Source organism: Carassius auratus, unplaced genomic scaffold, assembly GCF_003368295.1.
Source record: "Carassius auratus strain Wakin unplaced genomic scaffold, ASM336829v1 scaf_tig00008539, whole genome shotgun sequence".
In the NCBI taxonomy this organism is placed as follows: Eukaryota; Metazoa; Chordata; class Actinopteri; order Cypriniformes; family Cyprinidae; genus Carassius; species Carassius auratus.
Genome location: NW_020523950.1, coordinates 514,507 through 526,145, shown reverse-complemented (window position 1 = coordinate 526,145; position 11,639 = coordinate 514,507). Strand labels below are relative to the sequence as shown.

Here is an 11,639-nt window from a genome sequence, read left to right as displayed (position 1 = left end):
ACAATCACTTGGTTAGCACAATATCAATCTCCTTTTCAAACCAAATTAGTATCATTTCTTAAGCGAAATCCTACATTTCTGTGGGTTTATATGATAATTAGCGCTGCAAAACAACAAGCTTAACCAGACAAAAACAGAATCTTGACTGCATCAGAAAATAAGATACGAAATGTTACAGCTGGTGGGGTCCTTCACGATCAGAATATTAAAATATAAAATAAAAAAATAGAGCTATGTAATATGATATGATAGTCCACACTGTTTGTGCAAAGAAAAATGTCATTATAAAAACTGAATGGAAACCAACAATACAAGTGGAGTCCAATGACAAATGTAACATTTTACTAAATCAAATTGGTTCAAGCTCCAGTTCCCTGTACAGTAGAAATCGCCACTGGAGTGTCCTCTTCAAATAAACACGGATCGAACACACCACAATAGATCTATTAGCTGAGCAAAAAAATAAGTTTGGCATCTAGTATCAGAATAATCAAAATACCACAATATTCCACTACACAAATCTTCCTGAATTCGGAAAAGGAGGAAAATAAGATGTAACACATGAATCAGCTTAAAACGCCTCATATATGCTTTTTTACAGTTCTGACTGACTCCATTGTAACAGTTTTACAATTCTGGACAAATGAGTTTTCACCCTAAAACACATTCTCTGATCTTCTGTAGAGCGGAGGTATCTAAACATGTACTCGATCACCATACTGGCCTATTGAAACACAACAACTGACACATTGCTGCTGACGCTAACAAGGTTTTGGCATGAATATTAACACAAGCATAAAACCTATAAGCTATGACTTGATTAGGTTGACATTTACCGTTTCTGAGTATTTAAAGTGCTGAAGATCTGAAATATTTTCACTGATAATCAAACGGGGTGTAAAAGTTATTATTCTGCTAGAAAAATAATTCAACCGATTCAGGAAAATTAATGGCAACAACAAAAACGATCACAATTACGTAACATTTCATATAAAATATTTAGATTTCTTCTTCCAGTTCTTTAATCTTATAAAACGACTGTTACTATGTTAACCACACACACGTGATAAACACTGCCTAAACTACACTGCTTGAATAGCAACACTTTTTAAAGCAAAGATCTTCTAAGATTTCTAATAATTAATAATTTGACTAGTGCTGTATTAAAATATAAATTCAAGTAAATATTTTTTTTCCTAATGCGTTGTCATTGCAGCTTTATAAAAGAAAATGTGTATAACGCTCATTAAATAAGCAGTTGTAAGTCACAGCTAGATGTCGATTCGGTCATTTTCATCATGCTGTAATTGCCTTTAGCATCTCATATTATTATTAAATAAGAACTACGAGCTGTGTGATGTAACATGCTAGCGTTAAAAAATAAACTGTTAAGTAACAAATGTACGCAAACCCAAACTCAAGCCATGGAGTGAAAGTGTTAGTTTGTGTCAGTCAGCTGGTCAAGCTTGATGAAGTTAACACAAAATAAAAATGGATACATATGAGGCCTTTTCTGAGTGTCTAATGGGTTTTGTTATCTCAGTGTTGAGCAGTGAGGACACCAATGTAGATCTCATGGCTTATTCAGACTGAAACACCTACACCTAAATATTAACCTATGTGTGGAAATACTTCTAATATACTTGGCCAACAGCTGATCGCTGAATGTGCAAATGTGTTTCAAAGGAAAGTATTTATTATGAAAAAATGAAAGAGGTGTAAGGATGAGGCCAAGCAAAGCAGGTTTCCTGTGATTCGTCTTTTAAGGCGTGCTGAAGTTAGACTGCATATGATGCTGCTCTGTCCGTTCAGACTCAAGCAAACCAGATGAAGACACTTTTTCAGCCCTCTGTATCAAAGAGCCAAAAGTCATTTGTTTACTGCACTTTATCCCCAAACAAGAGAAAGGTGAGAGCAAGAGATATCAGTCCCAAAGGCCAAACCCAAGAGCACAGGCCAGTCCCTCAGAAACAAGCTAATCAGCAAAGCTTTGAGCAGTTGGAGGATGAGGTGTCCAGAAAAGAGCCCACTTTGTTCAAGTATTGGCATTTTAATTTGCTTGTTTTTTTTTTTTGCACTTTAAAAAGTGTTTCTTAAGTTGTCAGTCAGGATTTAGATGTTTGGATCTTTAGAGTGAACAGGTTGGATATTGCTTTCAATCACTCGGTCAACCCCCTTCCTCTTAAATGTTTTGGAAAATTGATAGCTTTCTAATTTGGGCTTTGATATCACGCCATTCCTCTTGTTGTTAGAGAAAGACCGTTCTCCTAAAAGCAGGTCTGAGGTAGGGGAGATGGGTTTCTGGCAGAGGAAGATTACTTGGATTTCTGGGCCCATCTGAGGTCATCTGATCTGGGTTTCTCTCCTGTCAGGCTCTGGATCAGATCTTCCAGGTTTCTCCAGAATCCCAATTTTTCTAGAGGATAGTTCAACCAGCCTGCACATACAGAGACATCTGGATCAATTACATATAACAGTTTAATTGACATAAATTGACAATAAATATATAATTGAAAATAAAAATATAATTGAGTTACCATAATGAAGAAAATGTCATATCTAGATTAACTATGTTCAAAAACATTTGTAAAATGTAATGGATCTGAAAATTTTGTGGGGTGTAACATTCAAGAAAAAAGGAGGATACGAGCACAAACGTGCATATTGTGTGTGTGTGTGTGTGTATGCATGTACCTGTGGTAATGCAGAAGTAGGTTTCATGAGGTGAAACATGGTGAACTCTGTGGTGTTTCCGTGGTAAAATGATGTGACAGGTCTGAAGAAACGTCACCCAGCGTGGAAGCCCAAAATATGTGTGCGACCACTTGTGAATCTGATTTGTCAATGTAACAAAAATGGCTAAAGCAAAGACGTAACAGTACCATGGGTAGTTCCGATAGATCTCAGCTGAAGACAAAGAAAGAGAACAGCATGATATGAGAAGTTAATGTGGTTCATCATTTGTCTCTCCGGTGGACAGATAATATATCTGAGAATTTACCTGGTGAGAGTATCAAGAAGTTTGCGGTCATGTTAGCCAGAGGGATGATAGTCAACATACAGTTATCACCATTTGTCTCAATGAAATCATGCCGCGTTATAGCTGTTGGATCGATGTGGTGTTCTCGAAACGGACGAATGAAGGCCTGGGATGGAGGAACAGCTCATTTAAAGAGAAATAACTATGTGTGTACAATTTAATAGTTGAGAATATTTTTCTGAGATTCATATTTTCTTTAAAAGATCTTTTATGTGTAGTCGTTTAATGCACAAACAAAAATCTTTAACCCACCAATGAAAATTACAATTCAATTTTTTTTTTACACAGTGTTGTAGAATTTATTATAAATGATTTATGCATGCACTATTTTTTTTTTATTAATTTGCACTTGTAATCTGTAATCAACAACATCAACCTCTCCTCCTCATCTCAATGACATCTAATCTCATCATGACATAAAACATTTTGAAGGAGTTTGACTGACATGCGATCTAACCAATCATAATGCTGTATCCAAACAAACAAACCATACAGGATGGTTAAGCCTGAAATGCACTACATTTACATTTATTCGTTTAGCTTACGCTTTTATCCAAGGCGACTTACAATTGCTATATATGTCAGAGGTTGCACGCCTCTGGAACAACTAGAGGTTAAGTGTCTTGCTCAGGGCACACAGTGGATTCGAACCCGGGTCTCTCACACCAAAGGCATGCGTCTTATCCACTGCGCCAACACCGCTATATGATTTGTGCCCTGATTTTCGGCAGATTTACAGTCTGGAGAATTTGAGCTGACAGACTTCATAGTGAAGGAGTGGATGCCAAGTTGCCATATCCTTCATACTGATATTAATTATATTATTACATGATTTCTTGTTCGACTATTAATCAAGTTATGGCAAAAGTGAAATGTGTAACCTTATGTGCGCTAATGAGATATTAAAGAATCCTGTTCTACCCTGTATTTCTTTTCCTCAAGATTAATGTCCACATATTATGTGTGTGAATCCAACCGTAATGATAAGACACTCGCCAGTGCGATGATGTGTGGCATGAGAAGGCAATCGCCTAAATTGTCACGTGAACCGATAATCTCTTCCACTTTACTACTTGTTATAGCATGAAATAAATATGAATGAACATCAGAGTTATGTTGTGTCAACCGCGGAAAGAAGTCAATACACCATAGTCGACTGACATTAATCTAACACTCCTGTTTGGCTTGGGATTGGTCAGATCTCCTGTCAATCAAACTCCCGGAAAAGGGTGAGGTTAAAATCATGACCCACCCTACATTTTTCTCATTACAGAAGCTGTTCCACTTGTATATACCTCATGATAGGGAAGAAAAGACTATTGCAACTTCCATTTCAAGCTAACATTATTTTTTTTTTTACCTTAAATTACTCTTAATCTGCTTAATAACATGTAAAAGAGTTTCACTCCTGTACCTTCCCAACAATGGGCAGATCCACTGAACCCCATGTGTCAGCACCCCAGTGGACCAAACCAGAGGCAAAGTCTGCTGTCAGGATCCCAGACACTACACAAACACACACACACACACAAACAGCAATCTGAGCATTACATCAATCTCTAAATCCTATTATAAACCAAAAGGTCTTTCAGTTCCCATAAAAAAAGTCATTTTTGGTAGTTGCTTGTAACACAGAGAAATATTCTAGCAGCTTTTAGCATTCCTGAATCTTAAGAATTTACAAGTTGTACTTTGTAACTTCTTTATTGCATCTAACCATGACTTAATAAACACTGATGTATGTGGGTTTGTTTGTTGTACCAACCGATGCCCAGGAGGATGTACCAGGTATGTCCCAGGTGGAAGTATGTTACCAGGTAACAGAAGTTGAAGGCCATCAGGGTAAAGCAAAGAAGCACACTGATCCATTCCTGACATCTTTTTCCTGTGAGAAAGAGGTAGAGTCAAGACCTTGTAAATGGCAGCCTTGCGTCAACAGGGTACAAAAGTAAAAGAAATGCACTAAATTTGAATAAAAAATGGTTTATTATATAATTTATTATAAATTCTTTACTGAAGTGTGTTAGCAACCTCAACCCTTAACCATTACGCTTCTGCCGACCAACCAAATAAACCCAATTTTCTTATAGAAAACTAAATCTCCCATGGTCCTCAAAGAAAACAAGTGGCTAAATATAAATCAACAATACAGCTGCATAAAGTGAGTAACTATACTGGCAGTTAATATTCCAATCTAGCATTATCATCATACTGTATAGAAGCATCTATTATTTGATTAAATGTTTTTGACAGGATGAGACGGATACATGCTATGAGCTTATTTGAAAACAATGCTCTCAATGTCACATTGTTTCATTTCACAGCTACAATTATGTGCCGAGGGCACATTCACCTTTGCCCTCAATTCAGTGCAGAACCACTTTGCAGAAAATATCTGAAGTGACCAAAGAACAATATTTACCACAGCTGACACAATCTTTGTTCCAAGGTGTCTGATTCATTCAGAGTTAATCTGATACCGAAATACTGAGAGTCAGAAAACACCCTGACCCCTGAATCACCATAGTGACTGTAAACAGGACAAGACTAAAAGAGGACGCTGATGTGAAGTTAGAGAAGCACTGAATTTAATTCTACCCACAAACCCACATCGTTCCTGCTTCATTTGATACTGAACAGCAACACCCCACCCACACCAATTCCAACAAACTCAAACTCGTCACAGTTACCACACCCTCACACTGCTCTCACTGTGACATTTTGTTTCCGCTCCTGTTCTGTCCTTGTGTTCACAGAAATCATTTGTCCACTGTTCCCTGCTGGTACTGATGGAGTTCCTTCTCCCGCAGTAAATCAGATTGGTTTTGTGTGAACCTGTTGTGCTAATACTATAAAATACATTATTTGTTGTTATTATTGTTCTTTTACCAGTGTCATCAGCCATTCCTATTAAGATAAAAACAGAGTCACCCCGAGATGTCCTTATAGGTGCTCTCAGATAGTTTTGTTTACATATAAATTTATCTTATACAGTATTCAATTTTGCCAGTTTTGTACTTTATACTGATTCCTATTGGCTTGGATGCATTAAGTTTGTTTACTAACTGCTGCTGCTTCACATAGAGGATGTTTGTTATCTTTGTGTTGTGTGTTTGTGTGTGGTATGACAATACTTTTATAGTGCAGTCACATTAAACATCACATTTTGGTTTCAAAAGGAATCCACATGACTGGATGTGTGTGTGAAGATGAGAGATGTCCCCATGCATATTTCGCAATGGGTTCAAGCTGGTCACAAATTCACTGCACTGACCAACAGAAAGCTAATTTGTTTAAAAGTGACTTCTGTGTTAGCTGTGGTTCATATATTACTGTAGTATTGACAACAAACAATATACAGTTTGCTAATTTGAATGCGCCTTTAAAATTAACTTTACTTGTTTTGTTTACATTAAAGGAATGGTTCACCCAAAAATTGTAGTAAATAAGTTGTTTCAAACCTGTATGGGTTTCTTTCTTCTGTTGAGCGAAAAAGAAGAAGAAACTCACACAGGTTCGGAACAAGTGGAGGGTGAGTAAACTATAGATTTTATTTTTATTTTTGGGTGAATTATCCCTTTGACTGTAATATTCATGCTTTGCAAATCAGACAAAACACTTGACAAACCAGCTATATGCAGTAAACAGTATTATTTTAAGTACAGCAGCATGTAGAAAAAGACTATTTCTTCTAGTTTGTAAGTCATTTTAATGTTATATTTTGAAATGCCTTTCATATCTCATGTCAGTATGAGACAGCTGCATGTACCAGAACTATTTATGGCACAAAATTGCGTCCCTTGGGACTATAAGAGATAGATGAAAGGCATGATTAATAACCTGTTTTGGTCAAATCTGCCAAGACAATAATGTTCGACTTATCAGATAATTGGCATAACTAATGGGGAGAGCGCTTTCAAACTCGTTGCCACATAAACATAACTATCCATCCTTCCTTACATGCTACAGTAATAACTGCGTCGTGTTTACCCCCGCAGAGACCTCAGACTGAATATGTATCGTTATACTTTCAAAAGACTGCTCTAGATTACAGGGTGAATGTTACGGCTCCGTGACCGTGCTGGTCGGGGCTGGCAGTGGCTGGCAGTCCGTTCAGTCCCCGGTGTGGGCAGAGGCGGGTGGATACCGGCGCCGACGGGAAACGTAAAAAAACCGGTATAAAATCTCACCTGGCGAATATAACTCCGCAAGCTCTCGAGCACCTGCATGCTGTGGACCCCATCTCGCGCCGGGCTGGTCCGATCCTCTTGGTTCGGATGTGTGAAAGTTTTCTGAGGACCCACTTTTGCTCTCGGTGCTCGCCATATTCAGTCCGGTTCGAGCACAGCGGATGTTTTAATTCCGCATCCTGAACTCCACGCCTGTCAGACCTTTTCCGCGTTCTTCCCTCCACCAATTGCGTTCGTCCTTTTGCAGCATTCATCCAATCAGCAATTAGAACACATTTCCATAACAAACATGCCGATCAATCAGAAAGCAAGAATGTGTTGGCCCCACCCGGATGCAACAAATCGACGTAAGACTCTGGTTTGTATTGATTGTGGCATTTTTCTATTTTTTTTTCTCATGTCACTTATACCTTATAGATGCGAAATACAATATCTACGGAACAAATAACATGTATTTTCAAATCAAAATTCAAATGAAAATATGTCTTAAAAAAAAAAAAAACCTGTCATAATTTATTCTCTCTTATTTTGGTCCAAACAATCCATGTCACACTCTTCCGTGAAACTCAAACTAAGGCAGTAAATCTACTTCATATAGTTCATAATTTAAAATAGTGTTAAATTAATATCAGTTCTGTAGATTGTTTCAAAATTACAACTTGGCATTCATGTATGATTTTACAGTCAAGAAGGTCAAGATTTCTGACAGAGGACAGTCTAAAAACACAAAACAGACATTTAATATGATTTGATGTAGGATTTTCGTCGCATGTGCTCTATAAAAAATAACTGAATGTGTAGACAATAAATGTCTTAAATAAAATACGATGTAATGATAAATTACACAAAATAATAATAATATAGTACACAATATTTAAGATAAAATTAACGTGAAATGTATAGAATTTCACTACGTGCTGACAGCTTAATGAGTCGTTTCTTGCAAGACATTGCACTATGATGGGGATGTTCAGGAACTGAATAAGAAAAGGAAATGTTGAGTGAGAGTATTGAGGCAGTCTGTTTCTAGAGGACAATGATGGAATTCAGTTAAGCAGCTTTGTTGTGCAATCCTTCTTTTACCCACCAGATGGCAGACTAACCACATATGTTTATTGCAGCAGCCAACGCCTGCTGCCTCTGGAACATGACTGATAATTAAATTGAAATTGAAATTAGCCTACTACTGAGGGTGCTGAGGATTAGACAATGGTATTAATCAGTAATGTGAATAAACCTGATTAACTAACTTTAATGTGTGAATATAAAGTTTGGATGAAATTGCAGAATGACAGGCCTGTAGCCAATATAAGTCAAGAAAAAACACAGCATTTTTCATTTCACCTTTAAATGAAATGGACACTTCCAATCCTAGCAACTGATTGGTCAATACAGCATTCCAAGACATATTACATTCAGTGATATAGTAACAACTTTGACATGTTCACTCTAGTCCGTATAGAAAATCTTATTTGTGACGTGTTATATTAGGGACTATATATTCAACTTTAAGAATGACATTAAATGAATTTGCTTAAGAAACTGTTTTAATACTTAAAAATTACTAATAGTTTTATTATGTGTTAAAAATAAAAAAATAAAAAAATAAATAAACAAAAAGCTCTTGAGGTTGTGCTATATTGTGAATACTCACAGCTAGTCACAATTGACTATATTAACAATATAGCACATGCTCTAGTGCCCTATTGCTTAGTTACTTTACAGCTCTCCAGAAGACTTTACTTTGACTGGTCAACTGGTCACATATTGTTGCATAATGACCACTGCCCATGGCAACAGTGTATAACTGACCGCTCCCCGATAAACATGCTTTCCTACATAGATGTACTTAGTTTACTTAAAAGGTTATATTGAATCATGTATGTAGAGTTATGTAGAGCACATAAATGAACGAATAAATAAATACAGATTAATTTAGGCCTATCATAACTTTTAAATAAGGGATAATGATAGAATGTGCAATTACTTCAACTTATTATATAATTTATGTCTATTGTGTACATGTTTTATTTGTATATAAGTATACACACACACACACACACACATATATAATGGGTTTTTTACTCCTTGTACTGCAATCTTCTCTGAGACAGATTCCTTGTATGTGAAAAAAATATTTGCATATTTGTTTATGACGTGTTTATTTTCTATTGTTCTTCACTCGTGTGATCAAGGACCTGTTTTGAGTCGAGTGTCTGCGGTTAAAACCAGAAAAACGCGTCACAGAGAATCGCCGCCCCCTATAGAACGTCTATAAACACCCCATTCTGGGGCATGGGAACTTACTCGATCTCTCCAGCGAGCGCTGGGCAGGCAACCTATCACCTACATAACTAGACAAAAGTCATCCAGTTCCTTCTGACAGAAGACACTCGAATTTAAGCGTGAAGTTTTACGCTACCGTCGGTGACACTTGCGAGATTATCAGGGGAAGGCGAAACCCTGATCTCTGTCCTGCCGCAATCCGGCGGGTGTTAAGATCCATGGAAGTGGCCGGTTTTTACGAGGGGGACTACCTCGCTTACCACAGCACTAACGCCAGCAGCAGTCCGGTCAGCGACGGCATTTGCAAGCAGCCTACTAACGGCTCCATGACGAAGCTTCATGATATTTCTGAGCACGAGAAAGCCATCGACTTCAGCATCTATTTGGACTCGCCCCACCATCTGGCCAGTCAAGACGAAGCCCGGCACCGCGCACTGGGAATCTACAGCGAGTTTCTCTCCGAGGAAAACAAGAGCAAGAGAGCAGCGTTACAGAACTACAAGAACTACATCTCGCTGACAGAGCGGGACTCGAACCAGCTGGCGTATCCGGAGCTCCAGGAGACGCGCGTAGACGCCGTGTTCAGCCCGGACTTTCTGGGCAGTTTTGCCAAAACTAACTGGCGACACGAAGAACCGCCAATGGATGGTTCCGCGGGCTTTGACATGCGCTCGTATCTGCAGTACCAGAACGCTCCTAGCGGCAGCCTGGGTAACATTTCCACCGCGTCCTCCTCCTGCTCTAGCCCGCCAGGTACACCTGCGCCGACAGGTAAGGGGAGATCTCCTCAGTCTGGCGGCAAAATGGCCTCTGGCGGCAAAGGGAAGAAGAGGCTGGAGAAGGACAGCGAAGAGTACAGACAGCGGCGCGAGAGGAACAATCTCGCCGTTCGCAAAAGCAGAGACAAAGCCAAAATGCGCAACATGGAGACGCAACACAAGGTGCTCGAGCTCGCGGCCGAGAACGACCGGTTACAGAAGCGCGTGGAGCAGCTGTCGCGCGAGCTGGCAACGCTGCGGAACCTGCTCTCCGCCACCGGCCAGTGCTGACGCTCTCCCGCGGTGCTCAATGACTGTCAGTGACTTTAAAGAGTGCAGAATTTACAGCAAAAGTTTTCTGTGATTCATTCAGAAACGGGCGATCGCTCGTTCAATGCGTTTACAACCGAGAAAGAAACATGAAAGTGAACTGTGCGCCTGGATTGCGCAATATCCCACCGTGTGCTCGGTATAACTCTGGTAATCTGGAAACCCTGTCACGTATTTCGTCTGTAAAGTATTTTTGTACGGGTTTTAAAGTGAGATATCTACTGTTTAATATTCTGTTATTTAAATTCCTCTCGCCATATCTGGGGCAGTGGTTGTCATGGGAAGAGTTGTACTGCAGAGGTATGATGCAACTCATTGTAACAGTATTGGAAACGCAGTAAAGTAGTCTTACAAAAATGATAACGGTACAACTGGTCTACTGCTATATACTATTTTATTGAATTAAATGATTTTTACTGTATTGAAATCCTGTGTGTCTGACCACATTTTATTACTGCTTTCAAAAACATTAGCACACACCCACCCATTCACCCACAGCTGCTGAGATTCAGTTTCCATTATGCAGTAAATACTCCTGGTTTCACTTTAGCAGGCTCTTTTTTAAAAACGTCAGGGCATATACGTGTGAAACTGTGCCTATGCATACACTTGAAGACATATTAATCATTTATAGTTATTTGATGGAAATCTCCTGTTTCGTGACAGGAATTTTGGAGATCTTTTGAAATCTGTGTTCATGAGTCACCATGGTACAGAGGTACAGTTATCTTAAATACACAGGCAGGGTCCACAATCCAAAGAGTTCAGCGGTCCGTTAAATACTATAGTTCAAGGCTAGATAAGCACTGAACTCTCTAGCCGTCCCAAAATGTGCACATAGTTTGCTCAACAGAAATCATGTCAGGGTGAAATAAACCAAATAGTAAACATGAGCATGAAATACGGGCGTGCAAGCGTTGATGTTGTGTGATTTGAGTGAAAATTTGGATTTAGATAAGGAAAATGATGAATGATCAATATGAGGTGCGTTTAATCAATATATAAGCTCATATGCTCTAAAGCCAAGACTCAAAT

The 11,639-nt window shown here is 38.7% G+C and overlaps 2 protein-coding genes across 2 annotated transcripts; one reads left to right on the top strand and one right to left on the bottom strand.

Annotated features, from left to right (window-relative positions):
- Positions 1 to 216: 216 nt before the first annotated feature.
- LOC113072099 (transmembrane protein 189-like) lies at positions 217 to 7,603 on the bottom strand. The gene is made up of 6 exons (XM_026245245.1): positions 7,231 to 7,603; positions 4,806 to 4,925; positions 4,455 to 4,546; positions 3,002 to 3,146; positions 2,695 to 2,907; positions 217 to 2,437 (listed from the first exon to the last, which is right to left on the bottom strand). Exons 1-6 carry the CDS (start codon positions 7,364 to 7,366, stop codon positions 2,316 to 2,318), a joined length of 828 nt encoding a protein of 275 aa, XP_026101030.1. The 5' UTR covers positions 7,367 to 7,603; the 3' UTR covers positions 217 to 2,315.
- Positions 7,604 to 9,518: 1,915 nt separating this feature from the next.
- LOC113072098 (CCAAT/enhancer-binding protein beta-like) lies at positions 9,519 to 11,031 on the top strand. The gene has a single exon (XM_026245244.1). It carries the CDS (start codon positions 9,735 to 9,737, stop codon positions 10,563 to 10,565), a length of 831 nt encoding a protein of 276 aa, XP_026101029.1. The 5' UTR covers positions 9,519 to 9,734; the 3' UTR covers positions 10,566 to 11,031.
- The last annotated feature ends 608 nt before the right edge of the window (positions 11,032 to 11,639 follow it).

Excerpts from the sequence above, each read along its gene's own strand:
- LOC113072099 (XM_026245245.1), bottom strand. The coding sequence starts at position 7,366 with ATGGCGAGCACCGAGAGCAAAAGTGGGTCCTCAGAAAACTTTCACACA. Across the intron at positions 4,926-7,230 it reads TGCGGAGTTATATTCGCCAG|GAAAAAGATGTCAGGAATGG; the intron begins GTGAGATTTTAT and ends TCTTTCTCACAG. Across the intron at positions 4,547-4,805 it reads GTACATCCTCCTGGGCATCG|TGTCTGGGATCCTGACAGCA; the intron begins GTTGGTACAACA and ends GTGTTTGTGTAG.
- LOC113072098 (XM_026245244.1), top strand. The coding sequence starts at position 9,735 with ATGGAAGTGGCCGGTTTTTACGAGGGGGACTACCTCGCTTACCACAGC.